Here is a 24,038-nt window from a genome sequence, read left to right as displayed (position 1 = left end):
TGGATATGTGGAAGGACGGAGAGGAGTTCTGAGCATCTTGAGGATTGAGTTCAAACTCAGCTTGGCACAAAGCTGTTTTTGTAGATTATTTTCCTGCCATCTGCTTTCCTCCTCCCTCTTCCACGAACACCCCAAACTCTGTTCATGTCAGTTGTGTTTGGGAACACGTTCTAGTTCCCAGAATATTGTCCTCACTTTTTTGTGACATTGGTCCAGGTTACATAGTTTCACTGAGCCCTTCAGTTGTTTCAGCATGCAAATGGAAGAACATAACAGTACTCACCTCCAGATTTCTGTAAGGATTAAATTAGATACTTTGTAGGCTTGGTGTATAGAGAGGACTCAATGAGAATGATAATTACTACTGTTGTTATTGTATTTCTCATATTGTCTTATTATACATCATTTGTGCTTCCCCGGTGGCTCAGCGGTAAAGACTTTGCCTTGCCATTGCAGGAAATGAAAGAGGTGCAGGTTTGATCCCTGAGTCAAGAGGATGTTCTGGAGTAGGAAATGGCAACCCACTCTAGTATTCTTGCCTGGAAAATCCCATGGACAGAGGAGCCTGGCAGGCTGTACCCCTAGGGGTCCCAAAGAGTTGGACAGGACTGAGCACTCACCTTTACCTCATACGTCATTTATATGTTTCTTCCTCTGGATTAGTTTCTCTTTTTTAAATTAAAGAGTATCTTATCTATTCTTGTATCTTCTTGAAATATAGTTGTATTTGAAGTAGTCAATAGTTTTTAAATGGGTCATTCATTTTGGCTGCTGCTGACATAATTAAATTAATTTCTTGAAAGGAACTACCAGGTGCAGTTAATTTTGTTGATCATTGGTATTTATTAGATAAAAGTGTCTGTCTTTATGTATAACTCAGAAACCTGTGGATTAAGATGTACAGAAAGTAACTGATATTTTCATTCTGGAATAGATATGAGTGGTTTCAGTGAAGAATTGATAAGACCCACGACAGAGGATGAACAGGGGGGACCGTGTGTGCGCTCTGGTTCAGGAATGTGTTTCCCTTGGCTCCAGAAGCATATAGAATCCATAGGTAAGTAAAATAACATATAACCATTTCAGCTTTAATGCAAGTAGATGATAAGATTCAATATGGATACAAAATTGGATACCCAAGCTGGTTTAATTTTCAAGGTAAGAATATATGAGAATTTTTTTTAAGGCAGTTAATAAAAAAGAAACATGAAAAAAATAGATTCTTTTTTTCTCTTAGAATTCTTTGAGTTAATTACAGTCTGTATTGTGGTAGATATACTTTTTTTCTTCCCGTAACTCTTACTGAGCATTTTACTGTATCCCTGGATTGGCTTAATATTGGGGACAGATTTGTTGAAGAAGATAAGATCTCTGCTATGGAGGAATACATATCAGAAATTTCTGTTGAATTGCATTGAAATAAGCCCTAATAGAATTGATCTATAGTAGATTTCAAGAAAAGACTATTTTTTCTTTGTTCCTCTAATGTAGAAGTAAACAAGTTGTTCTATGGGATAATTCCTTATCAGAATACAGTTATCTGTATGTTGTCATGAACTAGCACTTTTCTAATTGCTCACAAATATATCTTTCTTAGCCTAGCTTTCTTTCCCCTTGACTGTGAGTCCCTGGCTCCTAGAATTTAGCTCTTATTTCTTTATTTTTTAACCTGAATATTATCTATTTAATTATCTCAGTAAATACATGTACCAGACATTTTACAGATGAGGGAACTTAATTTCAAAGACGTTAAAATTCTAAATGCTGGTATCAGGAGTCAAACCCAGGCCTATCTGATCTCAAAACCTGCTTTGAGATACATATATTAAAAAAAAAGGGAAAAGTGCCTAGCATAGAGCCTTGTGCATAGTGAGTAATAATTGAAAATAATTGAAAATGTAATAATTTATTGCCTCTTTCCTCATTTTATTTTTACTGGATTAATATACATGCTTTGAGTCAGGTTTCAATGAAGGGAACTTCAGAGAGGGTGTTTCCTGCCCCTTGTAGGGAGCTATTAGTAGTAATCTGGTTTCTGCTAGTTACAGCATACCTGGGCATGTGTCTGTCAACAGTGTTCTATGGAGAGCTTGAGTCAGTCCATAAACAAGTAGGTTTAAGACCAGAATTTACATACTTTAAAATGTTTCATCTTTTATGGATAGCCTGTTAAACCCCAAATATTAATACTTTCTGTCTGCAATGAGAATATGGTTGCAGATAATATTGATGTTTTATTGGTAATTAACCACAATAGGAAAACCTAATTGCCTAACAATTATTTACTTTTTATTCTTTTAAATTTCTTTGGGTGTTTTGAAGGGTGTGTCCCCCAGAATAAAAACTTGAAGGTGGGCACCAATTTGGAGTAAAGCTCCATGGTGAGTACCTAGACTAGTGCTTGACCATGGCAGTGCTCAAAAAATACTTGTTGACAGGCTGATGAGTGTCTAGGTTCTCTCAAGGGAATTAGAAATTAGGTTGATGACACTAGTTCTTTACTGTATCTTATTCCATCAAATATATTTTCCTTGACAGTTATTCTTCAAGTTTATCAGCGACAAATAACATTATGTTTTGCTTACAAAGAATGCTATTCTTTGAGCTATTCCTGAGATAATTAGGCTCAGGTGTAAGATAGGAGGGGCATTGCCCAAGGATTTTTGTATCCTCGTCTAAAGTCAATTTCCAGTCTGAGCTGTGAAAACTTAAGAGGTTTAACAGAAGGGAGTTTGGCCTGAGATCAGTTTTCCTTTAGGTGAATAAATGAGGTTTTTAGGAAGAGGCATTTTGTCAGTTTCTTGGCTTAGCTGCCTGGTGTTGCTGCTGATATCCTAGGAACTTGGCCATAGATCCTGTTAAATGCAGCTTCTAATTCAGAGAGGTGGGCAGGGCATAGTATTCTGCATTTCTAATAAGCTCTCTGGTGGTATTAGGACTACATCTGGATCCCTGGGTGATTTGTATATACATTTAAAAAGTTGGAGAAGTACTAGTCAAAAGAAATAGTCTAATTTTTTTTTTCCCCTAAAAAATTAGGTACTATCTTGCACCATTTTAATGTGCCATCTAAAAATTGCATCATAAGTTTGGTAGTTCCAAAAGGCATGATTTTCAGCATATATTGGCACTTTCAAATGAAATTATTATATGACTTAAACATATTTGGTGAGACTTCCTGGGTCCAGTGGTTAAGACACCATGCTTCTACTTCAGGGATGCAGGTTCGATCCTTGGTGGAGAACTAGGATCCCACATGCTGTGTAGAGTGGCCATAAATTTAAAAAATAATTGGTAGAGTCTCAATAGTTTAGGAATGTGATATCTTTTATCATCCATTTTGTGTTTGTGAAAAAGTGTTTAATAGATGGAAATTTTATATTGTTCCCTTATTCTTCCATAAAGTATGCATCCACATTTAATTTTTGCTAATATCCTGTAAAGTTTTTAACTATTAAAATTTCTTCTGGATTGAGACATTATTATAATTAATTTTTTACACAGCTGATTAAAATAATGTATTACTTTTTTGTTAAATTTTAAGTTAAATGTAAATTTTTATTGGTTATTTATCTCAATAAAATGGATAAGGATATCACTTTCTTCCAATTCTTATATCTGTGGATGAATATTATGTATTTCTAGAATGAGAAAAGATTTAACTTTAATTCTATTGTGTATATTTTAAATAATTTTGTTTCCTTAATTTACTTTCGGCAGTGCTGGGTTTTCATTGCTTCGTAGGCTTTTCTCTTGTTGGGGTCAGCAGACTTCTTGTTGCGGGTGGCTTGTCTTGTGACTCCTGGGCTCTAGACCACAGGCTCAAAAATTGTGGTTCACAGATTAGTTGCTCCACAGACTGTGGGATCTTCCCGGACCAGGGGTCAAACCCATGTTTCCTGTGTTGGCAGGCAGATTCTTTACCACTGAGCCACCAGGGAAGCCCCTGTATTTTGTTTTAATTGGTAGAAATTCTGAGAAACTTTACTCACTTTAGTAAGTAGTTGGCAGTGGATGGCGTTTAATTTTAGCAATGTATCAGTGACTCCTCCTCACTTACTTGTGAAAAAATTACATAGTGTTCTAAAAAATTACTAGATTCTTCTACCACTTTTGATAAGCAAAGAACTAGAAATCACCTGACTTGGAAATGGATGTTAGAGTCGTTCATTTTCTCAACACTAAACACTTGTATTTTCACCTTAAGGTAATATCAGAATTATTTTGATGATGAAGCCTTGTCTATATGCACAGCTTTCTAGAAGATCAATTTTAGGAAAGAGTATATGAGAAAGCTGAAGATGTGCAAGTTGATTGCTATAAAGCTATTTTTGCATGATACTTATTAGTCTCTGTGTATTCCCAGGGGTGGGGTCTTCCCTGGTGGCCCAGACAGTAAAGAATCCTCTGCAGTATGGGAGACCTGGGTTCGATCCCTGGATTGGGAAGATCCCCTGGAGAAGGGCATGGCAACCCACTCCAGTATTCTTTCCTGGAGAATCCCCATGGACAGAGGAGCCTGGTGGGCTACCGCCCATGGGGTCACAAAGACCCCATCTGAGTGACTAAGCACATTCCCAGGGGTGAGGGCACCCCAACTGGAAAACTGCTGGCCCATAGGAGTATTTAGTGGTATGCCAAGGGAGGAAGACGTGGCAATATGCAGCTTGTTGTCATAGATAAGGTTGTAACTAAGCCCAAATCTTTTTTTTTTTTTCATTTTTAAACAGTTTTTTGGCTGAGGCACATGGGATCTTAGTTGCCTGATCAGGGATTGAACCCATGCCCCCTGCACTGGAAGTGTGAGGTCTTAACCACTGGACTGCCAGAAAAGTCCTAACCCTAGTATTCTTAACACGAGGATTGTCAGTATTTTAGAGATACAAATACTAATGTCAAAATTTTATAATTTCATATGCATTTACTAGCTTTGAGTTACTGGGAACTCGGTCCTTGAAAAATAAAAGTGCACCTCTTGGTGTTTTCAGAACATAGGTAGGAAAAAAGACAGTGCTTTCCTAGGATGACCCTGATGATTTTCACCCATTCTGAATACTTGGTATTTTGCACTGGGGGCCCTCCTTGGGATATTCTTCCCAGACTGTTTAGTGCAAGGGTGAAAGGATAGTTGAATCAGATTTGAAGGAACTGGTGACCTTGGTAGCCCAAGAACATCAAATTAGACATCTCTTAAATAGAATTTTTTTTTTTTTCATTTGCCACAGCTAGTTAAAATGATGTGGAAGAGTTGGTTTCAAGTGAAGCTAGTTTTGGTGTTAGGGATGGGTTGGGTTAAGTAATACATACTTGTTAAAACTGTGCTTATCAGAAGTAAGATTCTTGAATTGTTGATTTGAGGTCACTGGCTCAAGACTTTCCTCTTTAACCTTTATAGCCTCTGGAGGAAAACAGGAGAAGGATTTTGCTCAGACAACAAGTGCTTGTTTAAGTTTTATTCAAGAAGCTCTGCTGAAGCACCAGTGGCAGCGAGCTGCAGAATACATGCACAGTTACCTTCAGGTTTTGGAAGATACAGATAGCAACAAAAGGCAGGGTGCACCCGAGGTAAGTGAAGTGTGAGTCCCCTGGAAGATAGCACAGAATCCTGGGAGTTTCTGTCTCTTGAACTCCACCCAGAACAGCTTTTGCAAGATCTCAAATTGAGTTTGTATCGAGACATTTTGTTTTCATACTTCATTTTTCTATTATCATTTTAAGGAGATGAAAAATACTTTAACTCTGAATTCTCAGATTCCCAAATATGTATTCATTCATTTAAGTAATTCTTCCATCTTTCGCAATGTCCTTATGGTCCCCTTTCTATAGGATGGTTCCCATCTTCATCAGAACATGTCATTCTCTCTCCCACTTAATATCATCTCTTGCCTTCTACTTCTTCTACAAGCTGTACTCATTTCTCCACTCTGCCTTTCAGCAAAACTCCTGGGGAGAGTTTATATATCTATTCGTTCCAAACCCACTTCAGTTAGACTCCCCCACAAATCATTATTTCTACCAAATTGCCTTGTCAGGGTCAATAGTGGTACCCAATTTGCTGAATCCAGTGGCTGATTTTCAGTACTCGTCTAACTTGATTGTTACCAATATTAAGCATACCAGGTCATTCCCTTCTGTGTGATGAAGAAGCAAACAGAATTCTTCGTCTGGCTCCCAGGACTCTGCACTCTCAGCCTACGGCACTGGCCCTTCCTCGGTTTCCTTTTCTGATTGCTCTTCGTCTCCTTAGCCTTCTGACGTGGGAGTCCTTGAGAACTCCAGTCTTTAGGTGTTATTGTTATCTGAACTCTCTTGATCTCATTCAGTTTCCTAGCCTTTCATTCAGTCTGTATGCTGGTGATCCCCCATTGTGTACCTGGGGCTCTGCCATCTGTCAAGTCAGATCGCTGTACCCAACATTCTGTTCAACCTCACCTCTTAGTATCTAATACCAGCTAGTACGATATATCGTATCATACTAGCAAATATAAACTGTTTCTTTTGATATTTCTTGTCCAGCCTAATTTTCCTTATCTCAGATCACGGTTCCCTTAATCTAATTTTGAGGCCCAATCTGGAGTTTTTTTTTTTTCTTTTGCACCTCATATCCAAACCATCAGAAAATTCTGTTGGCTGTCCTTTGAAAACCTGCTCCCTGCAGTCTTGAGTACTCCTCACCACATTGTTTTTGCTGCTTCTGTGACTCAAACTCCCATCACCTCACTTAGATGACTGATTACCCTCCTCTGCCTCCCAGTGTATTTTCAGCATAATAACCAGACTGAGCCTTTAAAAAAAAAAAAAAGCCTTTTTGAGATACATTAAACACCATACAGTTCGCCCATTTAAATTGAACAATTCAGTGTGTTTTCGTATATTCACAAGAGATATACAGCTGTCACCACAATCTAAATTTAGAACATTTTTTGTTGCCCCCTCAAGAGAAACACTGTACCCACTTGTAGTCCCTCTTCTCCAGACCCTAGCCCTTGGCAACCATTGATCGACTTTTTATTTTGGACATTTCAAATAAGTAGAATCATATAATATATGGCTTTTTATGAATGAATTCTTTTACTGAACATAATGTGTTCAAGGCCTATTATACCATATTGTGGCATATTAGTTCTTCACTGATTTTTATTGCAAAATAATATTCCAGTGTAAGGCTTTATCTTATTTGATGAGACAAAAATGACAGATCAGTTTTTAGACGTTTGAGTAGTTTTTCTTTCTGTTACTATGAATAATGCTACTGTGGACATTCATGTACAAGTTGTTTTTTTTCCCCCCCATGTACAAGTTTTTATATGGGTGTTTGTTGTAATTTCTCTTGAGTGTGTATACCGAGGAGGAGTATGCTGGGGCATATGATAAATATATGTAACCTATTAAGGAACTGGTAGACTGTTTTCCACAGTGGCTGCACTGTTTTACATTCCCACCAACAACATACAAGGTTTCCAACATTTGTATATCCTCGCCGACAGTATTATTGTCTGTCTTCTTGATTACAGCCACTTAGTGATTGTGACATGGTGTCTCATTGTAGCTTTGATGGGCATTTTTCAAATGATTAATGATATGGTGTAGTCCTTTTAAACCATGAGTCAAATTGTGTCACTCCTTGGCTGAAAAGTGGCTTTCCTGTTTCACTCAGAGTAAGAGCCAGCGCCCTTTTGATCACCTGCAAGTTCTCCGTGCTTTGCTCATTCCCTTTCCCCCTTGACCTCATCTCCTGTTACCATCTAACTTGCTTTTCTTCTCCAGCCTCACTGGCCTTCTTGCTCATCCCTTGAACAACCATACTTCTTCCTGATTGTCTTAGCTGTTTCTTTGACTATCACTGTGGTCACCCTCCTTCACATCATACTTGCAGTGGGGCCTCCCTTCACTATTTAACGTTGAAACTGCACACCAACCCCCTTCACTTTCCAGCTGGCACCCCTGGTCTTCTGACTCTGCTTCATTGTTTTTCCCATAATACTTGCCAGTTTAATTACTGTATTTCTTGGTTATTGTCAGTCTCTCTACAACAGAATGTAAATTCCACCAGGGTAGGGGTCTGGAACAGTGCTTGGCATGTATTGTTAAATTTGTTTTGTAAAAGACAGTATATCCACAGATAACTTCGCGTGGCTATCTCAAGTAGCTTTTACTATTAGGTTGCATCAGTTAGATGTCTAATAGAACCAAAAAATATGAAAAAAAAAAATTTAATCATTGATTGAAAGTTTAGTTTATGGACTAAAGTTAATCTAGATCTATAAAACATTGGACAAATTACAGTCCCTTTTTGTCCAGAGTTTGTTTTATAAGTTGAAAGAATTAAATCAGTGGTTACCAGACGCTTGTTTGGGCTCTGTTTGAGTCCTATAGAGCCTTTGTTGAAAGTATAGATTCCTGCCCTCCACCCCAGTTTTACTGAGTCCAAGTCTGAATCCCTGGAATATTTATTTTTAACTGGTATCCCAGGTAATTCTTACATACATGTGTATTTAAGAACAACTGTGGTAGGATAATCTCCACATTTTCTTTAAGCTTCAAAATACTGCAATTTGATTATCTATAAAAGAACTTTATCTCTTTCTGAGTATTACGATTATACTAAACCAATATTATACCAAACAACCAGTTTACTTTGAAGATCAGTATCATTGAAGTACTTTAAATGGAATAAGAGAAGTAGAGATTTCCCCTCATGCAAAAGAAGAGCTGCAAGTACTATCATCAAAGTTTTGGTGCTCTGGGGAAAAAATATTTTTATTAAAATTTGTAATGAATAAAGCTAATGCAGGTTCTTAAGTTGAAGCTCTAAAGATAGACTAACCATAGTCAGTAGTTTTAGGACCTGATGAAATGTGAGGAAACATTGAGTCCATAGCTCTCACTTGGTACATAATGAGAGCAGTGAAGAAGCCAGTGTTAATGGAACGCGAGTTTTCTAGCTTTAATGTTTTTCTCCTAATTAAAAATGTTATCTTCAGCTCTTTCTGCCATCTTTCCGTGCCGCCATAATGGTGCGCATGAATGTCCTGGCTGATGCTCTCAAGAGTATCAACAGTGCCGAGAAGAGAGGCAAACGCCAGGTCCTTATTAGGCCATGCTCCAAAGTCATCGTCAGGTTTCTAACAGTGATGATGAAGCATGGTTACATTGGCGAATTTGAAATCATTGATGATCACAGGGCTGGGAAAATTGTTGTGAACCTCACAGGCAGGCTAAAAAAGTGTGGACTGATCAGCCCCATATTTGATGTACAATTTAAAGATCTAGAAAAATGGCAGAATAACCTGTTCCCATTCCGTCAGTTTGGTTTCATTGTACTGACAACCTCAGCTGGCATCATGGACCATGAAGAAGCAAGACGAAAACATACAGGAGGGAAAATCCTTGGATTCTTTTTCTAGGGATGTAATACATATAAATAAAATGCTTCAGAGGACAAAAATAGATAAATAAATAAATAAAAATGTTATCTTCAATATGTATCTTAACTGCTCACCTTCTTTAGACTTCTGGCTCAAAATGACATTGTTAATGACACCTGGTATTTTAATCAACAGGAAAAGCTTTTAATCACATAAAATGTAATAATAGTTTCATTGGGTGAAGTACAGTAAAATGTTGACAGTAGTGGTATCTAGAAAAAGGAATTATAGATTGTTTTTTAATGTTGTAATCAGAAGAAAATAGCTTTCTGAGACATTGGTTAAGGCAGGGGTTTTACAGTTTTGTTAGTAACTTCTGTTTTGACAGATTATTTGGAGGCTTGGAAGTGAAATTATTTATTATCATCCCAAAAGCAACCTGGAGACTTTCAATACCTTTGCCGACCGGATGAAAAATATTGGTGTCACGAATTACTTGAAGGTGAGAATGTAGGCTTTGTGCATTTACATCTGCAGCGTTCGTTTTTTAAAATTGCTCGTCTCAGTGATAAGGCAGGTAAGAGTGCAAAAAAGATGGGAAGGGAGTAACACACCTGGGTCAATAAGAGAAGCTGAAAGGAAGATTGCATTATGGAGCCACTTACTTCCCTGTTTCCTGTCGCCTACCACGTTGTGGGAGTCCAAATATCTTCTCTCTGTGTATCTCTGGCTGCCAGAACCAGTCCTCCAGAATGGCATGTGTGCTTCACTATGATGATGGACCAAATTCTAATATGTTTGTTTAAGTCAGTTGAGCTCTCTAAGGATTGGTGCTTTTGGAAAAGGGAAAGAGCTAAACAAATTGGGAATTTGAATACTTGAGAAAAGTTTTCCAGCTTTGTTGCGATATAATCGACATAATGATTTAATTTCGTTCAGGATATACAATGTGATAATTTGATAGCATGTATATATTGCCAAATGTTTACCCCAGTGTGGTTAGTTAACATCGCCATCCCCTCACATAATATTGTTTTGTTGTTGCTATGTTGAGAATGTTGAAGTTCTACCCTTGTGGCAGCTTTCAAGTTAACAATGCCATAGTTACCATGCTGTACATTAGACCCTCAACTTACTCATCTTATAATTGAAAGTTTGTATCCCTTAACTACTCCAGCCCTCAGCCTATGGCAACCAGCATTTTACTCTGTTTCTATGGGTTGGATGTTTTTAGATTCCACCTGAAAGTGAGATGAGAGAATATTACTTTTTTTGTATGACTTATTTCCCTAAGCGTAATGCCCTCAAAGCTCATCCATGTTGCCACACACGCAAGATCTCATTCTTTTGCATGACTGAATAATATGCCATTGTATATATGTCTGTATACAATATTTTCCTTGTCCATTCATCCATCATTGCTCACTTAGATTGCTTCCATGTCTTGGCTCTTGTGAATAGTGTTTCAGTGAACATGGAAGTGCAGACATCGCGTCCAGATAGTGATTTCAACTTTGGATATATATGCCAATGTGGACTGCTGGATCGTATATTAGGTCTGCTTTTAATTTATTAGAGGAACCACCATACCACCGTTCTCCATAGTGGCTAGGCCACTTTCCATTCCAAAGGGAATGTATACCAGCAGTATACAGCAGTTCCCTTTTCTCCACATCCTTACCAACCCTTGTTATTCCTCGTCTTTTGTTTTGTTTTCCTTTTGGTTGTTCTGGGTCTTTGTTGCTATGGGGGCCCTTTCTCGTTGCTGTGGACGGCAGCTGTTCCTCCTTGCAGGGTATGGGCTGCTCATTGCAGTGGCTTCTCTTGTTGCGGAGCACCCGCTCTAGGTGCACGGGCGTCAGTAGTTGCAGCACGCAGTCTTGAGTTGCTCCGTGGCATGTGGAATCTTTCTGGGATTCCACGTGTGAAACATGGCATTCCACACAGGAATCAAACCTGCGTTCCCTGCATTGGTAGGCGGATTCCCATCCACTGTACCACCAGGGAAGTCCTCTCTTGTCTTTTTGATGCTAGCCATTCTAGCTCGTTTGAAGTGAGGGAATTCCTTGGCTATCCAGTGGTTAGGGTGCAGAACTTTCACTGTTGTGGCCCAAATTTAAGTTATTTATTTATTTTCAACTGGAGGATAATTGCTTTGCAATATCATGTTGGTTTCTGCCATACATCAACATGAATCAGCCATAGGTATACATATGTCCCCTTTTTCTTGAACCTCCTTCCCCAACCTTTTTTTTTTTTTTTAAATATTTATTTATTTGGCTGCACCGGGTCTGAGTTGCAACATGCGAGGTCTAGTTCCCTGACCTCACATTGGGAATCAAGCCCCAGCCCTCTGCATTGGGAGCATGGAGTCTTAGCTACTGGACCACCAGAGAAGTCCCTCTCCTGCCCATTTTTAATTGTAATATGTGTTTTGTTGTTCTTGCCATTGAGCTGTAGGAGTTCTTTATAGATTTTAGGTGTTTCTTATCAGATACATGATTTGAAAATATTTTCTCCCATTCAGTAGACTGCCTTTTCATTTTGTTGATGGTTCCTTTGTTGTGCAGAAGCGTTTTAGTTTGATGCAGTCCCACTTGTTTATTTTCACTTTCATTGCCTGTGCTTTTGGTGTCATACCCCAAGAATTCATTACCAAGACCAATATCAAGGGGTTTTTTTCCCTCTGTTTTCTTCTGAGAGCTTTAGTTTCAGATCTTACCTTTAAGTCCTTAATCCATTTTGAGTTAATTTTCGTGAGTGTTCTAAATTAAGGGTCCAATTTCATTCTTCTGCAATAAACATCTATAGTTTCCCCAACATCATTCATTAAAGAGTTTAACCTTTGCCCTTTGAGTATTCTTGGCTCCTTTGTCAAATATTAGTTGACAACATATGGATGGGCTTATTTCTGGACTCCCAATTCTGTTCCACTTGTCTGATGTGTCTGTTTTGAATGCTATAGTTTGGTAATATAGATTGAAATAAGAAAGTGTGATGCCTGCAGCATTGTTCTTTCTCAAGATTGTTTTGGCTATTCACGGTTTTTATGTGAATAATAAAAATTTTGCATCCAGATTTGAAGATTGTGTTTTCTATTTATGTGAAAAATAGCACTGGTATTTTGATAAGTATTGCATTGAATCCAAAGATGGCTTTGGGTAGTATGGGTAGTGTGGACATTTTCACAGTAGTACAGACATTTTCACAGTATTAACTCTTCTGATCTATGTGAAAATGTTTCATTGTTTCTCATGTTTAGGCGGAGTTTTATCCAAATTAAAGTGTCCTTTAATAAAAGTTTTATCCAAAAGAATTGACATCCTCCAAAATGTTATGATAATCTCCCTCTCTGTGATATATATTTGATTAAAAGCACTTTCTCAATCAAGTTTTTACACGCTTTGCTTTTTAATTTTTTCCAGTACCTCTAAATAAAGTTTTGTTGGAACATTGCCACACCTATCCATTTCCATATTGCTAGTAGCTACTTTTAGCCAGACAATGGCAGAGTCGAGCAATTGTGACTGAGACCAGTAGGCCTGTGAGGCGTAAAATATTTACCCTCTTATTCTTGTTTTGTTTCTACTTGCCCTAGTTTTCAGATATTTTTAAATTGTTGCAAAATGTATGTAATGTAAAGTGCGATATTCTAACCATCTTTAAGTGTATAATTCAGTGGCATTAATTACGTTTCCATTGTTGTGCAGCCATCACCAGTATTGCCAAAATTTCTATCACCCCAAACAGAAACTCTGTACCCATTAAGCAGTAATGCCTCATCCCCTCCTCCTCGCATCCCCTCATAACCTCTAATCTACTTTCTGTCTCTATAAATTTGGCTATTCTAGGTATTTTGTATAAGTGGAAACATATAATATGTGTCCTTTTATGTATTGGTCATTTCACCTAGCATCATGTTTTCAAGATTTGTCTGTGTTGTGGCGTGTATCAGACCTCATCCCTTGTTACGGCTCAGTATAACTAGAGTATTCTGTTGTATGTATCTATCACATTTTCTTATCCTGTCATCTCTTGTTTGGTTGTTTCCATCTTTTAGCTATTGTGAATAACACTTCAGTGAATGCTGTCTTACAGATATCTGTTTGAGTCTCTGGTTTCAGTTTCTTTGGATGTATACCTTTGAGTAGAATTGCTAGGTCATGTTTTATGTCATGTACACACATATACACATATTTGTTGTTGTTCAGACACTTAAGTTCTGTCCAACTCTGTGACCCTATAGATTGTAGCACACCAGGCTCCTCTGTCCTGCACTATCTCCTGGAGTTTGCTCAAATTCACGTCCATTATTGAATCAGTGATGCCATCTAACCATCTCATCCTCTGTTGTCCCCTTCTCCTTTTGCCTTCCATCATTCCCAGCATCAAGGTCTTTTCCAATGAGTTGGCGCTTGTATATGTGTATTATAAAAACATGTATGTATAGACATATAATTCTATGTTTAACCCTTTTAGGAATCACTAAACTGTTTTCTGTAGTGGCTGTAGCATTTTATATTCCCACTGCTTTCTAATTTTGGAAAAAGATTTCCCCTAGTTTAGGGTTCTTTACAGGTTTTATTAATTTAGGAAAAAATTTTTGTTTCTCTTATGTGCCAGGTTCTCCCTTAGGATCTTATTTTCTGGTAGACCGTGTACATTATAAGTAGACACTAAACGGAGGCAGCGTATGGTTCCACTTAAGGAAGAACTTTCTCAGTGAACAGTTGGAGAAAGGGGATAGCCTGCCCTGGTGGTGTGTGCTTCTCTTCTTTCAGGGAGAAACTAGATAGCCGTTTAGGGAGCGAAGGTAGAGTTTTAACTAAATTATTGGTTAGCTCCTTCTAAACTCAGAGAATCTACTCAAGTGAAGTAAAGAAATCTGGGAGGAACTTTATTTCATACTCCAGAGTCTGAGGGTGGTAATTAGGATAGACAAAAGACATTTTTTAGTAACACTTTTAAAAAAAGCACCTGCTGCTGTTTCCCAGACAGTCTGCTGGACATGGTTCTTGCAGCAAAGGGAGACAGGTCTGTAAATAAAATAAATGGTTATGGCTGCCATGGTAGAGATGCAGTTACAGTGAGAAGACAAAGTCGAAAACGGTTGGCTCTCTGGAATTGGAAAGGGCTAGGACTGAATGAGTTAGGGGAGTTGGGCAAAGAAGGGGTGTGATGCTGGAGATGAGTCTGAAGAAGCTAGTGGGTATTCACTGTGCATACTGGAGGAAATTGTCGTCTGGCGTGGTAGGGGATAATGAAGAGTCTGATACCTCTGTGTCTAATGTGTCTTTAGTTATTCTAAAAACCACATAGGTAGAAAGCAGGGGAAGTAAGCTGAGTTCTGTATGCCGTCTCTATAGAGCTGAGATTTTTATTCTGTAGGCAGTGGGAACTGTTGAAGAATTTTACACAAATGACCAATGAGATTTCTTTGGTGGTCACATGGAAGATGGATTGTAGGGGGATAAGACAGGAGACACGAGTTGAGAAATTATTACAGTAGTTGAAGAGGAAGGTTTGAACTCTGACACTGTTCATATAATTAAGTGTATTTCCCATTATTCTCCTCCTTAATGCTCTCCCTATTTGTATTGCTCTTTCTTTATGTAATTATTCTTTTTTAAATTTTTAATTGAAAAGTTGACATATCGTTGATGTATGGGCTTCTCTGATGGCTCAGTGGTAAAGAATCCTGCCAAACAGGAGATGCAGGTTTGATCCCTGGGTTGGGAAGATCCCCTGGAGAAGAAAATGGCAACGCACTCCAGTATTCTTGCCTGGAGAATCCCATGGGCAGAGGAGATTGGCAGGCCACAGTCCATTGGGTCACAAAGAGTTGGACATGACTTAGTGACTAAACAACAACCATTTTTTCATGCATCTTTCTACTAGATTGAAATTTTTGATCACAGGGACAATGTTCCATTGTTTGTGTTCTCCCAAGGTCTTAGCCCAGCGTGTATCATATATTTACTGAGTTTTTAAACTAATGGTTATCTAATGCCCTGCATAACAGTGGGCTTTTCTTAATGTTGCAGATTTCCTTACAGCATGCATTGTACCTTCTGCATCATGGATTGCTTGAAGATGCGAACAGGATTCTCACCCAGGCAGAGACATGGCGATATGGTGAAAAGTCTTCTTCCCAGGAAGTGTTAGTCAACCTTGTTCAGGCCTATAAAGGGCTTTTGCAGTATTATTCTTGGTATAAAAAGAAGATGGAATTGTCTCAACTCGGTGAGTAAATATGCGTGATGAGTGGTAAGACTGTCAGAGGGACAGAAGGAATCTTGAGGAGTAATCTAATTCCCCTTCTTCCAAGCCTGGCTTTATCCAGAGAGTACAGAGAACAGAGGCTGCTATGCTTGTAAAATTCTGCTTCATCCTTTATAAAATTTCTGATATTTAAACAAAAGACTTTTTAGACATAAATTAGGTAATTCATAGGTTAAGTTCATGACCATTTAGATTTGTTGCTTTTTTAAGATTTATTTTTATTTATGGTTGCACTGGGTCTTCATTGCTGTGAGCAGGCTTTCTGTAGTTTAGCAAGCGGGGGCTACTCTTCATTGCGGCGCATGGGCTTCTCATTGCAGTGGCTTTTCATTGCAGAGCCCGGAATCTAGGGTGTGTGGGCTTCAGTGCTTGTGGTGCTCTGGTTGGTAGTTGTGGCTTGTGGACTCTAGAGCACGGGCTCAGTAGTTGTGGCACACGGGCTAAGCACTACAGCATGTAGAATCTTCTTGGACCAGGGTCCGAGGGGACTAAGAACCCGTGTCCCCTTCATTGGAAGGTGAATTCTTATCCACTGTGCCACCAGGAATGGTCCTAGATGCATTCATTTCTTAGAAATGTGATTTCCAAGAAAGGTTACAAATTTTCATCCATGGGCATTATCGCATAGAAGAAGCATTTCTTCCTGTGTGTTTACAGTGGAGTTTAGTTTGTTTTGTAATGTTGTTTCTTAGGAAAATACGTTCAAAGAATAGGGCAAGGTAAAGTTGTTTCATTTCTGTACAAAAGTCATCACAGGCAATTTTCTTGACTCACTGATCACCCCCAAAACTATGTGTCCTCCTCCCACTGCCTTCTCTTTCTCTTACTTGCAGTGGTGATGTTGTCCTCTCCTGTCCCTAAATTTGTGTTTTTCGAAGCTGTATGATTCTCTGCACCTTTTTACCCTCATATAGTTTTTCTCCATAACTTCTCTAGGATTAACCTTTTTCTGTTTTCACCTCCTTCATCCAAATCCCAATTCTGACATTTATCACTTCATTTATGTTAAGCTATATTTCAATATCCTTAATTGATAGTAGTATTTCCCTGGTCTCTGGGTGGGTGGGTGGGTTCACCAATCGCAAATTCCCTTCCTGTTTCCTGTCGTTAACCACCCCCAAGACACTTCTGAAATACTGTCTTCATCATGATAACCTTGCGAGGCCTCTTGTGCATCCTCCTGCTCCAGTATGCCATCTGTCTTCAGGACTCGTCAGACCTCTCCTCCTTTTACTTTAAACCCAACATACTAGCTGCATGTTCAGCCTGTATCAATCGACTCTTCACCTTTTGCTTTTTTAATCATTCTAAGTGTTTTTCATGTGTGTTTTGTGTTGTGTCTCCTTGTCTAGACTCATCAATCTTTTGAGGTCGCATATCTGTATTTCTTTCGTTAACCTTGCTGAAGGACTTCCCTGGTGGCTCAGACAGTAAAGAATCTGCCTGCAATGCGGGAGACCCGGATTCAGTCCCTGGGTTGGTAAGATCACCTGGAGAAGGAAATGGCAACCCTCTCCAGTATTCTTGCCTGGAGGCTCCCATGGACAGAGAAGCCTGGCGGGCTACAGTCCATTGGGTCACAAAGAGTTGGGCAGTACTGAGCGAGTAACACAGCACAACAACAAACCTTGCTGAAATGCCCACTGTAATGTTCTTTCTAAGAAGGCTCGCTGATACTGATTTAGGTAAGTTTTAAAATCATTTCCTTTTCTTCTCACACACTTAGGTAGAACTCAAGCATACACGTGATGATTAGATCAGTTGGAACATGGATTTATACCATCACTTTCATGGTTAGATAATTCAGTACCTTCTGCAGCTGACACTCTTCTGGAGCAACAAGAGATAAAGATGGGATAAAATGTGAAGCTCTTTAGATGGTCTTTAACCTCACATGGCTATTTAATGGGGGAAAAAAAAAACTAGGACTAGTTTTATATAACCAGACTTATGAAATGTAACACATGAACGTGTGCTCAGAGTTGCCTTGGGATTTTTCCTTTCTGCTGTGGCCTGTGCTGGTTGGCTTTGATGTACTTGGTAGCTGGGAACCCCCTTCCATGGTAAATTCACACCCAACTTATATTTACTCAGGGATCTGCCTTTCTTTAACGATGTAGTTTAGTTTTGCCTTAATTTTAGTGTCCTCTTTGGATCCACACTGTACATATTTTGGGGGACCTTGCATATTTTGTTCAACATTTAACATGTGATTGTATGGTTGAATTAGCTCTAGTTTGTTCATTTTTGTTGTTGTGAAACAATATATTGTATGATATTCTTGCAATTTATTCCTTCTCTATATTGATTGCTATTTAGGATGTTAATAGTTTGGAGATATTATAATTAATGCTGCTTTGAAATTCTGGGGCACGGATAGTGGTACACATATGCATGTGTTTCTCAGAGTAGAATTGTCGCTAAGCATGTGTATCTTCCACTGTGCTATATAATAGGCTAAAGTCTTTCCAAAGTGGTTGCTAATTTATATCCCATTAGTAGTCTGTTTTGAGTTTTCTTTTGTCTGTTGTCTCCTCATCATTTATTATTATCAGGAGTTTTCATGTCACCCAATTTATTGTGTGGTATGGTGGTCTCTTTTTTTTTTAAGTAACGGCTTTATTGAGAATTGAGATATGATTCTTGCTATGGCTCACCCACTTGTTGCCATTGTTGTTCAGTCACTAAGTCCTATCCAACTCTTTGCAACCCCATGGGCTACAGAAAGCTAGACTTCCCTGTCCTTCGCTATCTCCTTGAGTTTGCTCAAACTCTTGTCCTTTGAGTCAGTGATGCCATATACAGTCATCTCATCCTCTGTCATCCCCTTCTCCTCTTGCCCTCGGTTTTTTCCAGCATCAGGGTCTTTTCCAATGAGTCACCTCTTTACATCAGATGGCCAAAGGATTGGAACTTCAGCTAAAGCACTTCAGTCCTTCCAATGAACATTCAAGGTTGATTTCCTTTAGGACTGCCTGGTTTGATCTCCTTGCTGTCCAAGGGACTCTCAAGAGTCTTCTCCAGGACCACAGTTCGAAAGCATCAGTTCTTTGGCACTCAGCCTTCTTTATGGTGTAACTCTCGCATCCATACATGACTTCTGGAAAAACTATGGCTTTGACCATGACCATATGGGCCTTTGTTGGCAAAGTGATGTCTCTGCTTTTTAATACACTGTCTAGGTTTGTCATAGCTATTCTTTCAAGGAGCAAGTGTCTTCTAATGTCATGGCATGCAGTCACCATCCACATTGGTTTTGGAGCCCAAGAAAATGAAATTTGACACTGTTTCTACAATTTCTCCATCTTTTTGCCATGAAGTGATGGGGCTGGATGCCATAATCTTTGTGTTTTGAATGTTGAGTTTTAAGCCAGCTTTTTCATTCTGCTCTTACACCTTCATCAAGAGGCTCTTTAGTTCCTTCACTTTCTGCCATTACAGTGGTGTCATCTGCATATCTGAGGTTGTTGATATTTCTCCCGACAATCTTGATTCCGGCTTGTGATTAAGTCAACCCAGCATTTTGCATGATGTGCTCTGCTTATAAGTTAAATAAGCAGGGTGACAATATACAGCCTGGATACACTCCTTTCCCAGTTTTGAACCAGGCTGAGAGGTTAAAGCGTCTGCCTGCAATGCGGTAGACCCGGGTTCGATCCCTGGATCGGGAAGATCCCCTGGAGAAGGAAACGGCAATCCACTCCAGTATTCTTGCCTGGAGAATCCCATGGATGGAGGAGCCTGGTAGGCTACAGTCCACGGGGTCGCAAAGAGTTGGACACGACTGAGCAACTTCACTTTCACTTTTCACTTTCATTGTTCCTTGCAGTTCTAACTGTTGCTTCTTGTCCTGCATACAGATTTCTCAGGGGGCAGGTCAGGTAGTCTGGTATTCCCATCTCATTAAGAATATTCCACAGTTCGTTGTGATCCACACAGTCAAAGGCTTTAGCATAGTCAATGAAGCAGAAGTAGATGTTTTATGGAATTCCCTTGCTTTTTATGTTCCAGCATACTTTGGCAATTTGATCTCACTTAGAGTATAATAAATTCAGTGTTTTGTAATATATTCACAGCTGTTCATCCATTACCATCATCAATTTTAGAACAGTTTTGTCACCCCAAAAAGAAAGCCTGTACCTATTAGCAGTCCCTCTTGACTCTTCCCCAGTTCCTGCATTGCTAGGCAACCTAGCAATCTACTTTCTGTTTCTGGAGATCTATTCTGCATAGTTCATACAAATGTAGTCCTGAAATACGTGGTCTTTTGTTACTGACTTCTTTTGCTTAGCCTAATGTTTTTAAAGGTTCACCCACGTTGTAGCATGTAATGGCAGTTAATTCCTTTTTATTTATTTATGTTCCATTGTATGGATATACCACACTTAAGTATCCATTATCAGTTGGTGGACATTTGGGTTGTTTCCACTTTTTGGCAATTTTGAATAATATTGCTGTGAACTTTTGAGGGACCTCCATACTGTTTTCCAAAGTAGCTGTGCCATTTTCCATTCTCGCCAGCAGTGTATGTGAAGGATACTGATTTCTTCGAGTCCTTCCCAACACTTGCCATTATCTGTCTTTGGTAAGACTGTCCCAGTGGATGTGAGGTAGTGTATTGTGGTTTTGATTTGCGTTTCCTTAGAGGCTAATAATGTTGAGCATCTTTTCATGTGCTTTTGGGCCATTCATGCGTCTTGTTTGGAGAAATTTGCATTCAGATTCTTTTCTCCTGGGAGGTTTTTAATTGAAGTACTTTTAAAAAATTATTGAGTTTTAAATCTTTATATATTCTAGGTCCAAGTCCTTTATCAGATAGCTGCAGGATTTGGAAATGTTTTATTCTGTGGGTTACCTTTTTCAATTTCTTAATGGTGTTTTTGAGTCACGAAATGTTATACTTTTGATGAAGTTTAGTTTATCTGCTTTTTCTTTTGTTGCTTATGCTTTTGGTATCACATCCAAGAAACCATTGCCTACTCCTGGGTCACAAAGATTTAGACTAATGTTTTCTTCTAAGAGGTGTGTAGTTTTACTCCTGCATTTTGGTTTTTTGATTCATTTTGAGTTAATTTTTGTATGTCATGTGAGGTAGATAGAAGTTCAACTTTGTCATTATACATGTGGATATTCAGTTGTTCCAGCACATTTATTAAAAAGACTATTATTTTCCCACTGAATTGTCTTGATACTCGTATCAAAAATCACTTACTCATATATGAAGTTTTATTTATGACTGTAAATTCTCTTCCATTGATCTGTATATGTCCATTGTTGTCGTTTAGTTGCTAAGTCATAGCTAACTCTTTGCGACCCCATGGTCTATAGCCCACCAGGCTTCTCTGTCCATGGTATTTCCCAGCCCAGAGTACTGGAATGGGTTGCCATTTCCTTCTCTAGGGCAGTCTTCCTGGCAAAATCAAATCCATGTCTCTTGCACTGGCAGATGGATTCTTTACTGCTGAGCCACCCTGGAAGTTCATATATATATATACAAATGCCTATAGCACACAGTTTTAGTTACTGGAGTTTTGTAGTGACTTTTGAGGCCACACTGTGAATCCTCTAAATTTTAAAAAAATGTTATTTTGGCTTTTCTTGGTGTTTTGCATTTCCACATGAATTATAGGAATAGCATGCCAATTTAAGCAAAAAAAAAGCGAGCTGGGATTTTGATAGAACTTACATTAAAACTATAAGTTAATTTAATAAGTCTCCTAACCTTTGAACACGGGATGTGTTTCCATTTACTTAAGTCGTTTTTAATTTCCTTGAACAATACTTTTCAGATGTGATTTTGTATTTCTTTTGTAAAACTTATAGCTAAGTTGTTTCTTGTTTTTGGTGCTATTGTGCTATTGTAAATGGCATTCTTTTCCTGACTTCATTTTTGGATGATTTGTTGATTTTTGTATGTTGATTTTATATTATACAACTATGAACTCATTAATTCTAATAAATTTTTAGTGGATTCTTAGGATTTTCTATGTAGAAGATTGCGTCATCTTCAAGTAGAGATAGGTTTAATTCTTCCTTTCTAATCTGAACATTGTTTATATCATTTTCTTGCTCAATTGCCTGGCCAGAACCTCCATGAGAGTGTTGAACAGAAATGGCAGGAGAGGAATTCTTCCTTGCATGCAGCCTTTCACCATGAATTCTGATATTACTTGTGAGTTTTTCACAAGATGCTGTTTATCAGATTGAGGAAATTCCTTCTATTCCTAGATATTGAGTGTTTTTATCATGAAAAGTTATTGAATTTTATCAAATGCTTTTTTCACAACGGTAGGGATGATTATGAGGTTTTTGTCACTATTCTGTTGATTTGGAATATTGTATTAATTTATTTCAGATGCTAAACAACCTTACATTCCTGGAATAAATCCCACTTTTTATGTTGCTAGGTTCAGTTTGCTCGTATTTTGTTAAGAATTTGTGCATCTATATAAGAGATGTTGGTCTGTAATTTTCTTGTGTTATTGTTTGATTTTGGTCTTAGAGTAATACTGATCTCATAGGTAAGTTGAGAAGTGTTCTCTCTGTCGTTTTTGGGGGGATAGTTTGTAAAGAATTACTACTCTTCTTTGAATTAGTACTCTTCTTTGTTAGAATTCACCAATGAAGCCATTACAGTTTGAGCATTTCTTATGTGTAGTTTATCAATTACTGATTCTGCGTGAGTCTCCAGTACTGACTACTTTAAAAAATCTTTTGTCTTTGGGCAGATAAAGATGATTATGCTTACAACACAGCATCCCAGAATATGCTTAACCACAGCTGGAAGACATCTATAAACCTTTGCACATTGATTCAAATTCCTGGAGTTTGGGACCCTTTTGTGAAGAGTTATATCGAGGTAAGTAGACTTTTCATAAGTTTTTATTAGTTTCATTTTAAGCTTAATCTTTATCCATCAGAAGACAAACAATGGAGAAAATTATTTTTTAAACAGTAGGATGCCCTTTTTGGGTCTGAATAACTTTTCCTTATTTTCCTACTATACAGTAACTGTTGCTGTGTTTATTTTCACCACTGGATAACCTGTCATGGCCAAATGCAGTCACCCCTTAGTATCCATGGACACTGAAATCCCTTATATAAAATGGTGTAGTATTTGTAACCTACGCACATCCTCTTGTACACTTTAAATCATCTCTAGGTTACTCTTAATACTTAACACAATGTGAATGCTGTGTAAGTATTTGCCTCTGTGCAGCACATTCAAGTTTTGCACTCTGGAACTTTCTGGAAATTTTCTTTTTCCGAATATTTTCAGTCTGTGGTTGGTTGAACCCTAAGATGCAAAACCCAAGGATATAGGACTCATGGATGGTGCGAGGGTGATGGTTTATTTATAAATAAATAGCACAGTAGATGTAAATGTCAATTCTGTATTGTTCTGATTGAGCTTAAAAGAAAAGCAGAAAGATCTTTTTATGATATGGTGGGATCAAGAAGGGAAGGGGACAAAAATCTGAAACTAGGTCACAATATGTGAAATGAAGAATGGCTCTTAGAAGTTCTTAAGGACATCCTGTTATCTCAGAGTTGTTGCGAAAGGACAGAGGACTGGGAATACATCATCAAAATACTTTGCTTTTTGAAAGTTTCATTAGTGCTAAAGTGAGAATTACATTGTCAGAAGATAATGTCTGAAACTGTATGCCAGTGAATCTGGAAACTCCTGTGTCAGGATGGGAAAGAATGAAAGGAGAGGAGTTATAATTCCTATGCTCTCCTTTGGTGGCTGGAGTATGTAGGGCACTGAGGTTAGTGGCATCATGTGGTCTTTTTTTGGTCCTTAGTTTGCCCTACTTTGAAGCCTTTATTTCTCACAGGAACAGTTCTTATGTTGAAGTTGCTATATTTTTCAGTAACAAAGTATGACAAGGAAAATTGGGAAACTGTAGGCCTTTGATGTGATCTTCTCTATTCCACGGAGGTTGTAACATACACTGATGAAAGCAAAAACTAGCATCACTATTGTTCCCTATACAATGAATGCTATTTTTCAGTTGTATGATATTTTGTGCTCATCAGTAAAGTTGTATGTGAAGTTTCATAAAGGTATCTTACAGAATTTACCTAAGATATCATCACTTATTTTATATAGATGCTGGAATTCTACGGGGATCAAGATGGCGCCCGAGAAGTGCTTAACAATTATGCCTATGATGAAAAATTCCCATCAAATCCAAATGCTCATGTCTACTTATACAACTTTCTAAAGAGAGAGAAGGCACCAAGAGAGAAACTGATAAGTGTGCTTAAGGTAGGGGATTCTTAGGTCAGTGCTTGAACAGGGTTGGGAATTAAATACTTTTAAGACATTTCTTAGGTCACCACTTTCCAATTTTCATGTTTTAGCATCCAGAGAAAATGACA

General features: G+C 38.3%; 2 protein-coding genes across 2 annotated transcripts in view; both read left to right on the top strand.

Moving 5' to 3' along the window:
- The first annotated feature begins 936 nt into the window (after positions 1-936).
- Positions 937-24,038, top strand: part of TAF1A (TATA-box binding protein associated factor, RNA polymerase I subunit A) — a 29,394-nt gene continuing 6,292 nt past the window's right edge. The window contains exons 1-6 of the mRNA XM_052653823.1: positions 937-1,057; positions 5,396-5,565; positions 9,757-9,870; positions 15,413-15,611; positions 22,379-22,509; positions 23,767-23,925. Coding sequence (XP_052509783.1) covers positions 937-1,057; positions 5,396-5,565; positions 9,757-9,870; positions 15,413-15,611; positions 22,379-22,509; positions 23,767-23,925 — 894 coding nt within the window. The remainder of the gene's footprint in view (positions 1,058-5,395; positions 5,566-9,756; positions 9,871-15,412; positions 15,612-22,378; positions 22,510-23,766; positions 23,926-24,038) is intronic.
- On the top strand, positions 8,991-9,426 carry LOC128061487 (40S ribosomal protein S15a-like). The gene has a single exon (XM_052653824.1). It carries the CDS (start codon positions 9,015-9,017, stop codon positions 9,405-9,407), a length of 393 nt encoding a protein of 130 aa, XP_052509784.1. The 5' UTR covers positions 8,991-9,014; the 3' UTR covers positions 9,408-9,426.

Source organism: Budorcas taxicolor, chromosome 16 (genome assembly GCF_023091745.1).
Source record: "Budorcas taxicolor isolate Tak-1 chromosome 16, Takin1.1, whole genome shotgun sequence".
Lineage (NCBI taxonomy): Eukaryota > Metazoa > Chordata > Mammalia > Artiodactyla > Bovidae > Budorcas > Budorcas taxicolor.
The sequence above is the reverse complement of the archived record's forward strand: the minus strand, read 5'-3'. Positions and strand labels throughout refer to the sequence as shown.

What these genes read in the sequence shown, in the direction of transcription:
- LOC128061487 (XM_052653824.1), top strand. Translation starts at nt 9,015, where the DNA reads ATGGTGCGCATGAATGTCCTGGCTGATGCTCTCAAGAGTATCAACAGT.